At 37.3% G+C, this 19903-nt stretch overlaps 1 protein-coding gene across 1 annotated transcript in view; it reads left to right on the forward strand.

Moving 5' to 3' along the window:
- The window catches only part of slc49a4 (solute carrier family 49 member 4), a 99572-nt gene that overhangs the window by 13152 nt on the left and 66517 nt on the right, over positions 1-19903 (forward strand). Inside the window, exon 2 of the mRNA XM_003214920.4 lies at positions 8614-8707. Within this exon, the coding sequence (XP_003214968.2) occupies positions 8614-8707 (94 nt within the window). The remainder of the gene's footprint in view (positions 1-8613; positions 8708-19903) is intronic.

The raw sequence follows: 19903 nt of genomic DNA on the forward strand, positions 1-19903 counted from the left end.
ACTGTAAACAATGTAAAAATTGTTTAAAGCACAAGGCTAAGTGGTCACTGGCTGTAAAAAGCGGAATTCCTTCAATTTTTTCTTGATGTTGCTAAATAATCTTCTGTACAAATATGAATTTACAATTTCAACCCGCTACCATTGGTAAAGTATCACATCTTTCTCATTAAAATTGCTGATGCCTTTATGATACAGAGTGCATTCCCCGGGACTTGTTTTTTCAACAATAGTACATATGGTGACCATACCTATATGCTACAGTAAGTAATTTCAGAGTAACACAACCACATTCTGTGGATATGCTCTATCTTAAAACTGAATCTTCTGGACTATCAACATGGTTTTCCATTCAGTTCAGCAATTTAACTTTTGAGTAAACAAATCTGATTTAGATTTGTTTAGAATTCTTAACTTGATAGAGATATTATATATTATCACAGCAGTGAGAGTTATCTACACCCAGAGATTGAAAGACTCAGCCACCCCGATGCAAGAAGATTGGCTTCTGAAGTTGTGCAAACTTGCTGAAAAGAACAAACTGACAATGCTGACCAAAGAGAAATCTTTGACCAATTTTAAGAAAGACTGGGACTTATTTATTACTTTTCGACATCAAAGATGGGGACAAACTTTTAGGATTTTAAAATTAGAAGAGTGTCATTATAAGGGGAAGGGTGTAGAAAATTGAGAAGTTAAAACCATCAGGCAGAGAGTGCAGATCATAGATTAGGTATTGCCGTTGTATGTGTAGTATATGTTTATTGAGGGTGTCTGGGGAGGTTGTAGTGAGGATTATTGAATTAGATTATGTTTTGTTGGCTGTGGTAGTATTTTTATATTAAGAAAAAGTATTGGTTGTTTTATTTTTCCGGTTGGGGTATTGTTCTTTACCTTTGTGTATTTTGTGTTGTGGTCTTTACTTTTGTTCATTTGTAGATTTGTTGGTTCATTTTCTTGAATAATTAGCAGTTCGAAAATATGCAAATGTGAGTAGATCAATAGGTACCGCTTTGGCGGAAAGGTAACGGCACTCCATTCAGTCATGTCGGCCACATGACTTAGGAGGTGTCTATGGAAAACGCTGGCTCTTCGGCTTAGATATTAAGATGAGTACCACCTCCCAGAGTTGGACTCAACTAGACTTAATATCAAGGGGAAATCTTTACCTTTACCTTTCTTCAATAAAAATTAATTTTAAAAGAATTCTTAGAATTCTTTACCCTGAAATTATAGTGATTTCAACTAGGACCAAGTGTTTTATTTCAGCTTTCTATATAGAGTGTAATCAAGTCCTATCAAGCCTTGTTGTTTACTTTGGTATTGTGATACGGCCTAAGGGCTAATCAATAAAATTTATTACTAACTAGGACCAGGGTTAAGAGATTCTGTGCCCAGTGAGCGTAAGCTAAACCAGATAGGCCAGGACAGAGAAACAAACTCACCAGGTTGAAGACAAGCCACAGAGCTTTATTACAATTTGGCCAAAAGGGCAAAAGCAAGTACAATCAATTTGCTTCAAAATGTACGAGCATAACAAAATAACCAAATAGATGAACAAATACTATAGGAACAGCTTTGTAAAGGCTGTTTATGACAAAATGTAATTAATGTCAATCAAGGATACTAAGATTATAGATACAATACCTTTTCAGAATGTTGCGTTTCATTCTAGCCTTTTAGATTCTAGGTTAAAAAAACCCAGTATCATAAAAGATTGTTGCCACCTTCAATATTTTAAATTCTTGGCTTTTAATTTTACTATTATCTGTTTCTCTTCTCTATATTGCTAACTTGATTTGGTTTTCTAAACTGCCATAGAACCACTGATGAAAAATGATGTATTATATTTTTAAGACTGTAGGCCATAGCTTTGTTGACAAGAAGAGGAAGCATCTATACCCATTCAACTTCCCCTTCAAACCAGTAGCAAACCAGCATAACATAGAGGCCATGTTCAACATGTAGTCACATTAGGAAAAAAAAAACTTTAAAACTCCAAAGATTTAAAATTCAACTGCAATTTCAGCTTAACATGGAGCCCACATTTGATATCTAGCCACAGTATTTTAAAATATATAGAAATATTACAAAAATCCAACACAACCAATTTCCAATCAGTTTCAAATGGGACATAATCCTGTGACATGCCCATTAATTATATCCTTTACAACAGGTGGGGGCAACTTCAAAGTGTGTGTGAACCATTTGCCTACACTGTGCTTGCCAGGAGGCTTGCACCAGTGTGTTTCAGCTCACCTAAGTGATGCAACATCATTTATGTCCATTATGCAGGCCAAATTTTAGCTGATTTTTAATTTTATTTTCTGTTTGGCTACAGAAAAACAAGTTTAGGCACATTTTTGGGCACTTTGGAGCAAACAGATGTCTAAAAGTTGCTCTGAATTTTTGTTTTTAACCATTTGTTCAGGGGCTTTACCAGGCTTCTGGAAGGTTTTAGGAGCTGCGCTTAAAGATCCCAAGGGCCCTTTGTAACCAGTAGGCCATATTCTAAATATAGATCAATAAAAGCAAAGGAGGAATTAAAAAAAAATCAAATGTATTTTCCTTTGGTGTTCGAAATGTTTCCTGTCTAAGATTATTTCCGCACAGATAAATGAACATCCTCGGTCACTATTTTAAGTTTCATAGCATTATTTCTTTATTAGGTCTTTGGTATATCACTTCCATATGAGACATTCGTGATTGACTATTCAAAATTTACTAAATTTAAGCCCAAAGCTAGGTATGAGACGATTCCTCCATGCACTCTATAGTATACACTATATGAATTGCCTCGCCATTTTTCAGAATTTAGCAACCTCTGCAGTTGGAAAGTAAAAGCATAAGTTCTAAATAGTTGTTCTGACAAAAAATGCTTAAGCTCAATTGGCTATTCTAGAGTATAGAACCATAAAAAATCACATTATTTTGATTTGTCAGTTCCAGGTTCATACATTCTAATGAGAGAACTTGTTCATTCTGATAAAAGATAATAAAGCAATTTTTCTAAATCAATAGATCACAAGACACCAATATACTATGAGGGGGAAAAAATCCCTCCCCTGTCCCAATGTTATTGAGTGAATAATCTATCAAGATGGAAGTTAACTGGGCCAGGAAACAATGCTTTGGTTCTGCTACTCCATCATCCTCCCAGAAGGTTCTGCATTCAGATTGTTGATTACTTATGCTAGGACTGAGAACAGCGATATATTGACACTGGGACTTTTTTCTTTCTTGACTCCATCCTGTGGCACCAAAAACACAGATAAATGCTGCGTAATTTTTCATCTTCTGGATTGTGAATAAGACCTTGAGTAAATCTAATAAACAACCTTTATTCTTCTTCATTTAGTTAAGTGCAATGTGGGATTTAATTGATGAAGCATTTCTGTACTTTGTAATGCCATTTTGAATAGAGGGTAAAAAACATTTTTGTTTAGAGATGCTTTGTTGTTTTTTGGGAAAGCTATCTACAGTCAATAATAATATAAATAAGATCAGTGGGTGACGATGAATATCAACTTAGAAATTAGTTGTTCACTGAAGTTACTAACTCATTGAGTTCACAAAAAAAAGAGTCTCGGTTAACCAAGCCTCGGTTATCCGAGCCTCTGTATTATCCGAGGCGCTCGAGCGAAGGAAGCTCAAGAGGAGAGGGAGAGGGAGGGGCCTGGCCAAGGGAGATCCGGGGCGCGCGGGGCGTTTCTCGGAGGGACAGGCCCTTGCTCCTGCAAGGGCCTGTCCCTCCAAGAGACAAGGAGCGTGCCACGGGTTTTCCTTGGCTAGGCCCTTGCTGGATGAAACTTTTTCCTCCAGCGAGGGCCTTTTCGAGGGAGATCCGGGGAGACGTCCCTCGGCGACCACTCGCCTCTTGGGAAGCGCCCGTGAGTATTGCTAGGCAGCAGCACTCACGGATGCTTCCCTAAACCGGATTGCCAAGAGGGATAATAGGGCCACCCAACAATCTGAGGAGTTTGGTTATCCGAGATTGGGCCCGCCCCATAATCTTGGATAACCGGGACTCTACTGTAACTAATTTATGTTACTGAAAGATACTTCCTGAAATACTTCTGCTCTTAGACTATTTAAACTGCATTGTTATTATTACTATCATCTTGTATTAGTTTTTAAACAACTGATTTTAAAGTGGAGATAATTGTTTTTAGTGTTTATGTATATTTATAGTTTATGTTCCGGCACTGAATGTTTGTTGTATATATGTTGTGCTCTGCCCTGAATCCCCTTCGAAGTGAGAAGAGTGGAATATAAATGTTTTAAATAATTAAATAAATAATCTGAAGGGAACATTCACTGAGTACAGTGAGGCTAACAGATTTTGTATTGTACTGTTACATTTCAAATAATGTGGTCAATAATAGGACATCTACAATTGTGTTAGTTGTATTCCAGGAACAATTACATTACTATCTTGGAATCTCTAATATTTCCTCTTCATGCCCAATTAACCATTCCACAAAGACTTGAGAACAGTAGTTTTGTCAATTTAGGAATATATTTTGTATAACTGTGTGGACACATAGGCGGTAGCACTATCTTTCCATGGTGGTGGGATTCCATGCTTATGTAAAATAAGAGGCTATATTAATGGAACATGTGCTGCTGGTAAGGTCTCTTATGTCAAACAAGCTTATACTGAGGAGCCAGAATAAATGTGTTGAATAATGTGGGGGTGGGGTGAAACTGACGATGGCACCATTCAATGACAGTGGCCGTGACACCATTGCTAACATTTGTATCAAGATGAAGAAGCAATGAAAAACTATACTTGTAGCCTTTTACTATGAAAGTCCTCTGGTAAGACAGTCCAAAATTAAACAAGAAATAGTGCCAGAAAATGGGTGCTTTGCTTGTGTGTTTATGCATAGCAGTAGGTTGGACCGTATGGCCTTTATGGTCTCTTCCAACTCTATGATTTTATTATTTTATGATTCTATAAAACTCCCAGGTCAGAATGCACTCAATGAAGTACTGTGGAAGGGCATAGAATAACTAAAAATAGCACTATGGCTAATGCCACAACTGGACCCAAGCTAAAAGGAAGTTCAGCAGTTGGCATGCTCAGAGATAAAAGCAGAGTCCAAGCACAACACATAGAGACATGAAATGTTTGAAGCGTAAACTGGAAAACAAGAAATTGCATGTATAAACATGTCAATACTTGAGATGAGCAAGCTAAAGTGGAAAGGAATGTGACATTTTGAGTCAGGTAATGACACATTTTTTATTCAGGAAATGCACAGATACAGGGTGGTTGACACCTGGCTTGAAAACAGCACATGTGAGGCTGGCTACCTCCCTCCCTCCCCTGAGCCAAGATGAAGTATTGTTGGTTCCCTGGGCTCTTCAGCACCTTTTGAGCTAGCCTTACCCCTCCTCCTCCCAGCCTGCCCCACTGAGCCTGTTGTCTTCTGTTCAGCTTGTTGTTGGGCTCACCAACAAGTTCAACCAGGGGTGGGAGTGGGTGGCAGGGCCTCGTCCTGATTCTTGCACTCAACAGGGGTACACCACCTGAAAAGAAGAGTCACAAGAGGGAGGAGACAAAGGGGGAAGGGGGAGAAAAAGGCTGCATTCTCCTTGTAAAAGGCTGCCTTCCAAACTCCCCCAAATGATGCTGCTTTGGGGCTGTACAGGGTCCGAAGTCAGGTTGGTCAATGACAGTTGGGGTTGCCTTGTGAGTCTTGAGGGCAGCTTAGGGAACCAGAAAGCCCAGAGGTTTGAGTGGTTGGGGGCCACTGAGTCGAACTGGGCTGGCTAGCTGTGAGGCTAGAAGGTGAGGAGTCAGACATGACGAAACAGCTAACAGGTAGGGTTTGCTGCACAATTCAAATGCAACATTGAGTTTAATGTACACTCTGATTTTGGAGTCAGAATTTAGCCAAAAAAGATGCAGAGTAGACTCAAGTAAATATGGTATGTGTTTCTGTATTCCAAGACACCGTTATGTGTTTTCTAGGCTATAACAAGCAAATCGCACACCCTTATCCAGAAGTTTGTTTTGCGTGTCTTGTGGGATCTCCTTACATTTCTGGGAATTCCTCCTTTGATTGAAATGTGCAGGCAAACAATCATAATACAGTAGAGTCTCACTTATCCAACATAAACGGGCCGGCAGAATGTTGGATAAGCGAATATGTTGGATAATAAAGCGAGATTAAGGAAAAGCCTATTAAACATCAAATTAGGTTATGATTTTACAAATTAAGCACCAAAACATCATGTTATTTCAACAAATTTGAAAGAAAAAGTAGTTCAATACGTAGTAATGCTATGTAGTAATTACAGTATTTACGAATTTAGCACCAAAATATCATGATGTATTGAAAACATTGACTACAAAAATGCGTTGGATAATCCAGAACGTTGGATAAGCGAGTGTTGGATAAGTGAGACTCTACTGTACAAGTTAAGATATGCTTAACAAAATAGCTGATGGCAGAATCTAAAGCTACATATTTTCTAAATCTTAAAAAAAAATTCCACCATGGATTTACCTCAGTATAGAGTTGATGAACATCTTGGGTAGCTGTCCACACACTTTAAAATAATGCAGATTATGTATTTTAAGAAATAGAAGGACCTGGAAATACTGACAAGGTCTACTAAAGCAAAGCCATGCTCATAGAATCATAGAGTTGGGAGAAACCGCATGAACCATCTACTCCAACCCCCAGTTATGCATGAAAAACACAATCAAAGTACCCCTGACAGATGGCCATCCAGCCTCTGTTTAAAAGCCTACAAGGAAAAATCTTGCACCACACTCTGAGGCAGTGAGTTCCACTGCTTAACAGCTCTTACTGTCAGGAAGTTCTTCCTAATGTTCAATTAGAAAATCCTTTTCTGTATTTTGAACCCATTGTTCTGAGTCCTAGTCTCCAGCGCAGCAGAAAACAAGCCTGCTTCCTCATCCTTATAACAGATATTTATACATGTTCTCTCCTGCAGGCTAAACATACCCAGCTCTTTAAGCTGCTCCTCATAGGGCATGGTCTCCAGATTTTTTTAAATTATTTTAGCTGTCCTCCTCTGGACACATTACAGTCAATATCCCTATTGAATTGTGGTGCCCAGAACTGGACACAGTATTCTTGGTGAGGTCTGACCAATGCAGAATAGACAGGAACCATTACTTACACAATCTAGACATTATGCTTCTTTTGATGCAGCCCCAAAGCCCATTGGCTTTTTTAGCTGCTTCATCACACAGTTGGCTCATGTTCAACTTGTTGTACAGTCCACTAAGACTTCAAGTACTGTACTGTTGTCGAACCAGGCGTCGCCCATCCTGTGTGGATTTCATTTTTTTCTGCCAAAGTGCTTTATCTTACATTTCTCCTTGTGGAAATCCATTTTGTTAGTTTTGGCCCAGTTCTCTAATCTGTTGAGGTCATTTTGAATTCTCATCCTGTCTTCTGGAGTATTAGCTATCCTTCCCAATTTGGTGTCATCAGCAAACTTGATAAGCACATCCTCATGGCCAAGCTAACAAGTCAGACAAAAAAAGCACTCTGAGTTACTCTTCCAAAAGTGTCACTTGCTAAGTCTTTTTCTTTTTTACAGAGAGCATTATCCATTGAAGATTTCTTCTGGAAGGTGTATAAAACTGCTTCTTTAAGGAGAAGTAGTCATTTACCCTTTCCTAAGATGCATTTATGATTACTTGCTGGATCTTACTAGCCAGGAGGCACACATGTCTGTGTGGGTGTTTGCTGGAAAGGGAGGAAATTAAAATCTATATGCAGCTACTTTCAGAGTCAGCAACTTCTTCTGTCTTGAGAAATATAGTAACATATTGGCTTTAATTTCATTTTAATCGTTTTAATGAATCTGTTCTTTATTGGCCTACATTCCATTTTTCAATAGCAGATAATCAGAAGGTACAAAAAATAATTGAATAGTACATTTAAAAATGCTAGGCCAGCACCTGGCAATTGAACCTGAACACTACAATCATATCATTTGCAGTATTGTCAAACAAGCAAATTCTTCCAGTAAAGAAATACTTTTTTCATGATTAGATTTAATTTGACAGTTTAAAAAACAAACAGAAAGTATAAACTGTTTCAGAAAAGGAGCAAAATGCACCCATTTGTTATCTTCTGGGGCTAGTACTAAGCAATTTTGTATTCTTTTTGACACTTGAATGTATGAGTTTTCCTGATCTATCCCGTGATTCCTTGCCACTGTGATCCTTATGCTGAACTTCTTTTGCCACTCTTTACCCCCTTTTTAATTAAAATGAGTGTAGTACTCCATATATGTGAAGATACATTTCTGAACTTACTGTAGAAACAGGAAAACATGGAAAACAGTGAACCCTATTAAAGTGAACAACATCCACCTAAAGTCACTGTAGAGTCTTGTGGGAAGACCTAGCAAATTCCAAGAGAAATATTCTCCTACTGTAATCCTTTTGCCTTTCAGAGGAGCAGTTTGTGTAGGCAATATATTTCTATGATTTTGCCTTCTCCTTCAAATTAAGCAGGGAGTTTTGTGTACCTCGGAGAGATTTTAAGTGTTTTATATACAGTACAAAATCACTTAGTATGCCATACCTCTTCTTCTAATATGTTGTCCTTTTCTCTCTAGGCCTCAGAGTAACTGTGCTGTTAACATCAGCCCTCATGGTGGTAGGAGCTGGCCTGAGATGTATACCTGTATCAGACCAAGAGCAAAGGAAATGGTAAGAGATTGGTTCATTTTGTTTTTTGCTGGGGAAGAGTTTCAATTATATTATCAGTAGGATACCAGAATCTTGAAATACAAAGGTAGAATTGATAAGCAGTGCATGTTTAATCAAATGAAGATACAAATAAACTATTTGAAAGAGTAAGCCATGCTGTTAATTCATATAGATAACTTTCTGATCCTTGTTAATACATTGCTAACACATACGTTTTGAAAAAAGAAGCCCTCATAGAACCATCCGGCATTTCGTCTACTTTGACAGGTCATTCTCAATTATTAACTATATGTTCCCAATGTTTGACTATAACTTTTATTTTCTTAGCTGCTTATAATGCTAAGGATTGCTCTATAACCTTCACCCATATAGAGAGAAAATTCTAATTAAACAAGCCATGAATGGGGGGATCGCATCAATGCAGGCACAGGCTGGTGTATGAATTTGGCATGTACTCGTATTCTCCAAATATTGTTGATTCAATTGTGCACATCATCATTCAGACATAATTCTGTATTATTTTTGCTCAGATCTCTTGTAGCCAGTAATCTTGTTTTCCCCCATCTCTCTTAACTAATAGATGGCAGTATAGTATCATAATTTTGCTGGAGAAAAGAGAAGAGTTCCTTTTTAAAGACTTTGCATAAATGTATTTTTTACAAAATAAAGTATTATTTTGAGGAAAGTTGTGAGGCATGTTTTAAAGATACATGATGAGTATCCCTTATCAGGAATTCCCAAATTGTCCATGTTGGTTTCTGAGACATCTTTCATTTCCTGACAGCTCAATGTACACAAACTTTGTTTCAAAATTATTAAAAATCTTGTATCTAAAATTATTTTCAGACAGTATGTAGAAGGTATACGTGAAACATACATGAATTTCATATTTAAACCTGAATCCCATCACCAAGATGCCTCACTACATATATACGAGTGTAGGCAGTCCCCAAGTTATGAACAAGATTGGTTCTGTAGGTTTGTTCTTAGATTTAATTTTTTGTAAGTTGGAACAGGTATATTTAAGTGTAACTTCATACACGCACACATTAGCTTTGAATAGCATAGGGAAGGGTTGGCACCCCTGTGGAGTTTGTTTTGCTATTTGTGCCCCTGTTCAGAAGATTTAACCTCACTTTTTGTCTGTGTGATAATTGGATTTTGAAACATTTGGTTTGCTGTGGAAACAAGGATTGGTGATAAAGCTTCAGTGGAGACTTCTGGTCCCAATCATTTCAGTTAAGGGATACTCAACCTGGATATCAAGCAGCTACTGAAATTCTTCAGTATTGATAGTAATGGCACTAAGAGGAGCCTGTCTAGAGAATGTGCTAATCAGAACATTCATATAGTAAGACATACACCTGACCTGAACCATTTAGTCCTTTAAATGTGAAAATTAGCACTTTCATTTGATGCCCTGAAACAACTGGAAGCTAGCACTGATGATGCAAAATGGAAATTGCATACTTCAGATGAGCCGCTGAAGTCAACAGTATGATTATTGGAATCTGAAGGTTCTGAGCACTTTTCAATATAAGCCACACAGAATACATTGATTATGATCTACCCAAGTCATGTGTCAGTAATCAAATACGTTTTTTCCTGTGAATGGCTACAGCTAGTGTACATTGTTCACTACAGATGACACTCTTCACTACAAAGCATGGGTGCAATATGACAATATTGGTTGGATGGGGAAGTAACTGTTGGAAATAGCAACCTCCCAAATCTCTCACTATTTATTTGTTAATGTATATATTTGCTAACCTGTATTCTAGTTGATTTGCCAGTTTATACCTCTCTGATGTGGGAGAAGTTATAGACATGTTATTGTACTGAGCATGTACAGACTCAAGACTCCATTTTGTATTCAGTATGTGTTTGGTTTTCAATGAAAGCAGATGTATGTGTCCAGACCTCAGTGGAGGTGGATGCATGTTGCAGTTTGGACTTCATTATAGATTTATGCTTATGTACTTCAGTGAGTACATGCATACTTAAAGACTATGGACTATTGATAAAGAATGATGCCCTGTGTTCTCAACACAGAGAGAAGCTACATTCTATCTATAACTGAACTTTAATAAGAAATGTGTTTGTATGATGAAGTAATAAAAGATATTTGTGAATAAGCAGGATATGTTATTTTTCAAATAAGACTTTATTTTTTTCATCTCTGAGTGCATATTTTAAACTAAGAGGTTTCAAGGGAGTGTATATCTTTTAGGCAACTTCAACTGCAAAGAAACAACCATCCTCTCCTAACCAAATATATTTTTTTAGTAACATGTCTTTATCCTTGGCAGTTTAAAGACATGGTTCTTCAATTTAACAGCTGAGTTACCTGTGTGCCATTACATGAATGCTTGTGAATATTACTTGTTCAAAGAGTTGACTTCTAACAAGGTCATGCTTTTCTTGACTAGTGGTTTTCAAAAGGTGGTCTCTACATATATATGGAGATTCACATTTGCCAAAAGGATATGTGCCCAGAGATTGGGTGCAGTTATTTTCCAATAGGTTATGCAATAGTAACAGCTTGCATGCACATCTAAGTTGCAAGGGAGCTGCTATCCACTCCAAGAAATTTTGCATTTTAAGTTACTGCATCATTGATTCAGTACCTCAACATTCGCCTTCGTACTCATGGAAAGAAGCAACAAATATATGACTATGACTTTTTGGTTTGTTGTGTTCTCTAGAATCTTTGACAATCTGTGGCTGACACTAACTATTGTTAGTTTAAAACAAGCCAGTTCCAAACCATTGTTTGCAAAGCTGGCTTGTTTAAGCTAATTGTAGTTAAAGTAAACCACAATTCCTGGTTTCTGTGGTAGGGGAAGCTGGAGTTAATTCATTTGAAAAGCTTTAAAACTCTTCTGACTCATCTATGCGGGTGCAGGAGAGAGCATGGCATAATGGAAACTTTAGAGGAGGCTGAAACAATGTTTCAGTATGATACTTGAATACAACAATTTATCAATATACGGGAGCAAAAGTGTAGAGTCCTTTAAGTTTTTGGAGTATGACAATGTTGTTTTCCTATAACCAATTGTGATCCACAAGTACTCTGTAAGTCACTTCGATAGAGATTGTTCTGTTGGAACTCTTAACTATTCCTGTTTAGTATCAGAAGTTTTGCTGTTTGTCAATGAATATATGTTACTTTTCACTAATAAATTATTTAGAATGAAGCTTAGTTTAATATTTTTTAAGTGAAGTAATTGTCTGAAAGAAGTTTTTAGTTTTCTTTTTAGCTCCTGTTCCCTCTCCACAGTAATCCAACACTTGTCTTTCCTTTCTCACACACATGCTTTGCCAGGACAAGGAAAAAATGGGGTGCCTAAACATTTCTGTCATTCCCAAAGCAGTTTTCCTATCTATTAATACTTTCAGACTTCTTGGACTGATCTTTTGTGCCCTATAGGTGTCTTTTGAAATCCTCCAGGAACTACAGTTCCCATAAATGTTGGGAAGATTAGCAACCAGTTCAGCCCCTGCAGGAACAAAATTGACCACCTGACACATTGGGTTTCTGTCAACACAATGGAAACAAATTTTCCCTATCTTGCTTCATTGTCTTCATGTAGAATAATTGTCATAATGCTTAAAAGGGATGTTTTATTCCCGTTTCTTTTAATGTGAGCATACAGATGTGTACAGAACCACCACAATAGAACAATATATAGAATGAGAGATCTTAGTACACTTGTCAGTGTTTTGTAAGCTGCCGGTGGCACAGTGCGTTAAAGCTTTCTGCCAGCAGGACTGATGACTTGAAGGTTGGGTTGCTGACTTGAAGGTTGCCGGTTTGAATCCAACCTGGGGAGAGCGTGGATGTGCTCACTCTATCAGATCCAACTCCATGTGGGGACATGAGAGAAACCTCGCACAAGGAGGTTAAAAACATCCGGGCATTCCCTAGGCAACGTCCTTGCAGACGGCCAATTATCTCACACCAGAAGCGACTTGCAGTTTCTCAAGTCACTTCTGACATGAAAAAAGTGTTTTGTACAATGGACCTTCTCTTTCCTTTCATTTGCTTCTCAACTATTTGTACACCACCCTCTAAAGTAGTTTACTCATCATTGAAGCAGATTTGGGGCTCCTTGGGATGTGGGGAGGAAGAGAATATACTCTGCTGAAAGAGTCTGTTCCTGTGCATGGTCACAGTTGGATACAATCTATTCCCCATAATGGCCTATTTTGCTGCTTGCACTGTAGGAATAGTATCCGCTGTTTGTACAAAAGTCTTGTAAGCAGAGACCTCCATTTAGCTATAAGAATGCCCGTTATGTCAAATGGAACATGATTTTCCTGCTGTGATGTAATAGGACAATTTAAGAAATGTACTTCTACTTTGATGATGGCTTGGATTTGAAATGCATTAGATTTGTTGTTGTTATTATGTGCCATCAAATCAGTTCAGCTTATGATGACCCTGTGAATGAGAGCTCCAGGAAGCACATTATTAATAGCCTTGTTCTGGTCTTGAAGATGCATGACCATGACTTCCTTGATTGAATCTAACCACCTGGAATATGTTCTTCCTCTTTTGCTATTGTCTTCTACTTTGGCAAGCATTATCTTTTGCAGTGAGTCATATGACTTCATCATATGTTCAATGTATGACAAGATGAGGCAAATCAGGAGACAAAGATTGTCTTGTTTTGCTTGTTTTTAAAAAGCTGCTTTAAGGGCTGGCTTTCCTCAGGGACTACAATAAAAATACAAATATAATTCCATTTAATACATTAACAAGATCAGTCCAAGGAGTCTGAAAGTATTAATGCATATAAAGTGCATTATTCTGTATATACAGTATGTCCATACCTTTATTCAGAAATTTATAGACTTGTGTAGTATCTCAGCTTACTTGTCATATCTTTCAAAATCATCTATATATCAAAGACTATAACTCCAAATCTTCATTTAGACCTGTGGAAGACATAAGTAAACATAGAAAGCAATTGTATTAAATATCCTTGAGACCCATTTCAGAGGAATCCTTGATTTTTCCTTTCTCTCCAGAATACCTGAGTTCATGTATCATCCAAGGATTATAGTCTCTAGTTCTCTTTGCTTATTGGTTTGTTTCTTTGGAGAATGTATATTTCTTTGGTGAGTGACTGAAATGTGATGGGCTTTTTAAAACAAAGCAAGTGACTATCTGTCAGAACAGGGAACTTTGTCTCTTGATTTGCTTTGACTTTTCATATGTGCTCCTCAGTTCTCTCCTTTGAACAGTGAATGTTAGCCTCAATTTAGTAATTTTAGTTTCTAGAGAGAGTTCAGGCTTGATTTGTCCTAGGGTCATTTATGTGTCTTTTCGGCAAGAGGTGTATATGTCGTGAATGGTTTTTCTTGCCACTTTTCATTATTGTCCAGCTTTCTTCACTTTCCATCATTTATATTTGTATATAGAAATACTGTAACATTGATGATTTTGACTTTGGCATTCAATGATATGTTCACAGTTGGGGATCTAATCTACTTCCAATTTCCTCTGACTTCTTTACTATATTTTCCAGCCAAGATACAGAAAATCTCTAACAATGTCAATTTCATTATAGTCCACTTTAGGTAGGTAAATCTGTGATCATAATTTTTGTTTTCTTTATACTTAGCCATATCCTTTCTTTTCCATTTTAAACCTCTGAATATAAAAGCTTGGATTTGAAATGAATCTTGACAGAATAAGGAATGTCATATGGAAGATGCAGAGAATGCTTCATCCAAGTCTCTTAGCAATTTTAGCTGAACACTTTTAAAAATAGATATCCGATTTACACACGCAGATTTGACAGCTGGAGACTCAGTATCAGGCTGTAGCCTGACTCTTGTGAATAAAATAAAATAGTAATAATGAAATCTATTTCAACAGTGCTGAAAAAAGAATGTAAGTGGAAATTAATCTCTTCTCAGGAAATATAATTCAGGGCTCATTTAATTTTTACATTTTGAAGAGAGGTTTAACAGTTGTGGGTTTAATAGTTACCACGTAAGAGTTCTATCAGATAAGGGGTTGGAACAACTGCCCTGGTTAGAGGAGAAGTTAAAATCTTTGTGACAGCTTGAAAAAAAAGAAAAACAAATTTTAGTAGTGTCTAAAATTATACATAATGTGATGAAAGTGAATCTTATACTACTATAGCTTGATACCATCCATTGAAAATGAGTGGTGACAGATTCAGAAAAGAGAAAATGAGATACACATTCAGTAATGGCAATAGCCAATATGGACAGTTTTAAAAAGAGTTTGGAAAACATTATGTGAGAATAAAAGTATCAGTGGATACTTGACATGATAGATATGTATATATTTTGTCCCGTCAATATATGGACAGTACAAGTGGAAAGGTGTGTTTGCACTGATGTCCCTGTGGTGATCTTCACATAGATGACTGTATGAACAGGATGTTGGAATAGATAGGCTGTGGGTCTGAGCCAACATGACTCTTTATGTTCAATAAGTCTGTCTGCCTTGGCTGTATCCATTATTTTAAATACAGGGTTCCTCTGCCTTCTGACTCATTGTTTTTTATGCCTCACTCTTTCAATTCTTACAGACAAGCCTGATTAATGTGATGAAGAGTCTGTTCATGAGTTCTTATTGCCTATGAAGCTCGCTTGGAACTGTTTATGCATACATGCACAGTCTTAAGGCCTGCTTACAGAATAAACAGAACCCTCTTTGAAACACTTCTGAATGTGTACAAAAGCTATTTTAGCTTTATCTGCATTCAAAAGTGATATGTAGTATGTTTCAGTGGCCAAAATACATTTGCAACCTAAAATTACCTGGGTTCCACTTTTCAATCATTTCCACTTTCTGACAGGCTAGTCCCTAGCCTGTCAGATGTGTGAGGTTCCTTTGCATAAAATGTAATATTTATAAAATATTTATAAAACTAGACATATTATATTAGCTGCTGCTTTATTACTTATAAAATGGTTTCACAAAACATCAGGTTTTGTTCAATTTTGAATCAGTTTTGCTGTCTCACCAGGGTCACTTGGAGAACAATCTGCATCATGCTTATATATATATCAATGAAGGAAACATAAAGTATTGAATGAGAGCAGGATCAAACTTTTGTGGATATGTGCCGAGCATTTGTCTTCCAATGTAGAATCAGAAGCTTAGTATAAAACAACAAGGAATTAATTGCCTCCTGATTGTTTTTACATTTGGGATGCAGTGTGCACATTCATTTACTTGATTGTGTTTTTAAAGCACTTTGACTTTTAGATAAAAGCCCTCAGTCAAATTTTGATTATTAACAATTTTATATGTGAATAATACTCAGTGCACTGGGCTGCTCCCCATACAAAAATCAATATTTTTTGGCACAAAAATGACAAGTTCCTGAGAGAAAGGGAAATCATTGAACTACCGACATGCCTATACACATGGAAATCTACTTATCAGTAAGTAATAAACATTCAGAATGAGCAATTTTGTAATGAAATTACTAGATTGAGTCATTTAAAGAAAAAGTATTTAGTCCATGAGCAAAACCTAAGCAGACTATTTGGCCCTTGTGATATCCTTACAGATTTCATGCACTTATGGAATTGTGTTTGTAGTACAAGATTTGAACAATTGCTTCAAGAATGTGCTCTTATGCTGAAGCTTTTCTGGCTAAGTAATGAGCGCCCAATAGATGGAAAAGATAGACTGTTTCCATTATTATCATTGGTGTGGGATTTCAGATTTTTACCCCAGATTTTAGAATACGTATATTTGCATATACAGTAGAGTTTCACTTATCCAACATAAACGGGCCGGCAGAATGTTGGATAAGCGAATATTTGCATATACAGTAGAGTTTCACTTATCCAACATAAACGGGCCGGCAGAATGTTGGATAAGCGAATATGTTGGATAATAAGGAGGCATTAAGGAAAAGCCTATTAAACATCAAATTAGGTTATGATTTTACAAATGAAGTACCAAAACATCATGTTATACAACAAATTTGGCAGAAAAAGTAGTTCAATAGGCAGTAATGCTATGTAGTAATTACTGTATTTATGAATTTAGCACCAAAATATCACGATATATTGAAAACATTGACTACAAAAATGCGTTGGATAATCCAGAACATTGGATAAGCGAGTGTTGGATAAGTGAGACTCTATGTACTTAATGAGATATCTTGGAGATGGGACCCAAGTCTGTACAGAAACGTTTTTATACCTTATCTTGTATTCTATAGCATGAAGGCAATTTTTACAATATTTTAATAATTTTGTGCATGAACCAAAGTGTGTGCACATCAAACCACCAGAAAGCAAAGGTGTCTTTCTCCCAGGCACCCCATTTGGGACATTTTTTGGAGCATTTTGGAATTCCAGATAAAAGATGCTTAGCCTGTTTTTATGCTTTCACCATGTGTATTTATGCTGTTCTAGAACTTTCTCCATTTATTTATTACTAGCTTGCAGACCCAGCGATGCCCAGGTTATTTGAAAAAGGCATTGTTTGTGTTTGGATGTTAGATATTGTCAGTTTGTTGTGGGTGAACTTGTCCTGTTTTGTCTTACAAGAACAGCCTTACAACACTGTGGTAAGTAATTGAAACTGCTTTACTTCAGCAAAACGTAAAGTACAACACACTCAGTGGAGTAATGCAAGAGGTAGCAAGGAAGTCTTAGGGCAAACCCAGTTCTTAGTCTCTGATAAACTCCCAAATCAAATAGAAGTCTTACAAACAAACAAAGAAACAACAATAAATCCAGATGCAGACTCGTGTTCTTTGATTGTGGGTGAACTATACATCCTAGTTCCTATAATGGCTATAAATTTAGGTGAATTCCCTCCAAGTCCCTCTAGTATATTCTGTTGGTTATGGGGATTCTGTGTGCCAAATGTGGTCTAGGTCCATTGTCAGTGGGGGTCACAGTGCTGTGTCTTGATGCAGGGTGAACTACAACTTCAGTCCCCCATACTCCTCTAATATGTTGAGCTGCTGCTCAGTTCTGCTCTGTTATGCAGACAGAGTTGAAAAGTGCAGGAAATGGTTAAGGGAGGGGCAGTGGGCAGGGTCATGCAAATTCCAAAGCACTAGAGAGAGAAAGAAACCCTGGGATGCCTGCCTGTAGTGGAGGAAACACGTAAAATCTAGGATGAAATTGTCCCTGAATGAAAGCATTCCTTGGGTGATGGGCCATAGTGTTTGGGGAGGACATTGGCAGCGTTTGGGCTACATGTTCATGGCGGTCACTATAACTGCAATGCCAGTGGAAGGAGTGCCTTTGGAGGCTTCACAGCACTTGGAACTATAGCCTGTTTATGGAGGCAGGAGGCTGTCTGGGTAAGTAGACATCTCCTCCACATACACACATACACATTTTTATTATGTGTATAGATATGGTATTTAAGCGTAGCGTTTTTGGAAGAAAATCAGGGATGCTAGGATGGGATTGATTTTGCTTTCTTTCCTTAGTGGAAAGAATGCCCATAGAACTTGCTTGCTTGCTCGCTTTGATTCAGCATGCCCTCGTCTTTCAAACTTAGGTGAAGCTTTGACCGAAGAAACATTCTCAAGTGTCTGACAGTTGTGATGGCTGTGCAATAACATGATATTATGATGTGAGGATCTGAGAGAATTTGTCACCGTACTGTCAGAGGTCTTGCTATATCGTTATGTTTTTGCCTTTTAACTGTCAGGATGTCTGACAGAGATGCCATTGTCTTGGCCTGGTATTTGCGGCATTCATTTTGTTGCAAATTCTTGACTTTGGCTTGGCAGGCTTTCAGTAAAAACAGCTCCTAAATAACAAGATCTTTCTCTAGTTACTGCAGAAACTGAAGTCCATTGTGATGAAGAATCTTTAAGTTTATCTTAAAAAAACAACAAAGACTCCATAACCACAAGTGAAAGGACCGGAAAATCATTTTGGACTGAAGTTGGCTATTTTCATATTTGATCCTTTTTTATTGCTGGTGGTGTTCCTTTACATAAGGCTCCCTTTTCATTAGTAGATAGCTTATACATTAGCTTCATTTATTTTGCTGTTTCTGTTGTCATTATTATTATTACAGTAGAGTCTCACTTATCCAACATTTGTCTATGACCATGTATGTTCTTCTGGATCTATAATCCCTTCAGATTAAACTGAAATTTTAATTTGTAACCTAAAATCTGTATTTGCTAAGGATATGCTTGCAGGGATTGTGTATTCATGTCTGTCCCAGTTATCAAAACCTCTGACGAAGATGCTCCTTTTTATGGGAGTCCAATTAAGGCCTCTCTGTTCTTGTCTTCTGTCTAGCTCAGAGATTCCCATATTCTAATCTTCTAGGTGTTTTGGACTTCAACTCCCAGAAGCTTCAGGTGTCTTGGCCAGTGATTAGGGATTCTGGAAGCTGAAGTCTCAAATACCTGGAAGACCAGAGTTTGAGAAACATTGGTCAGCTGATAGGGCTTTTGTTGTTGTTGTTGCTGCTGCAGGGGGCAACATTGAACTGTCAACATTAGGTTGCAGCAGCATGTCTGTATAAAAATGCAGTAAAGCTTGAACTGAGAAAAAAAGGTTTCTGTTCTATTTTAGTTGTGTGTACTTACGTACAACATATAAGGTAAACAGCTACCTCCAGAAACACCTACTGAGCAAATATGAAGAGCAAGAAAGAAAAGGGGAAATGAAGTTAATCTGGTTCACCAGCTGCCCTCGCATATTGCAAAAGCATAAGATCCATAAGTTTCACCACCAAACAGCCTCCATTGGGAAAGTAGAGGCTGTAGAAAGAAAAAAATAATTCCAAAATACATTTTGGAATAAACTTTCAAGTGGTTTCTAGAAGATTCAAAATATTTTGAATATTTATGGAAGGCTTACCAGACATGGTTGTTTCATTTCACATGGACATTATGTTAATTTTGGATTAAAAGCTTGCTGAAATGTGTTGAAATGCTCTTTTTTTGGTGATGTAGGAAGCTATCCCTATTTTTTCTATTTTATTTCTAACTCTGATACAAACATTGCTGTTAAAGGAGTAAAGCCCATGAACATTTCTTCTTGGTTAAGTGAGACTGCCCTATATCCCAGGATCTGATCCCAGATTAACTGCTTTAAACTGCATTATATGGGTCTACAATGGCAGATACTCTGGTATCATATCCTGGGGTATAGGGTAGTGTGGAAGGGACCTGCACCATACCTGTATTATTTTCATTTTAAATA

Source organism: Anolis carolinensis, chromosome 1, assembly GCF_035594765.1.
Source record: "Anolis carolinensis isolate JA03-04 chromosome 1, rAnoCar3.1.pri, whole genome shotgun sequence".
NCBI lineage: Eukaryota > Metazoa > Chordata > Lepidosauria > Squamata > Dactyloidae > Anolis > Anolis carolinensis.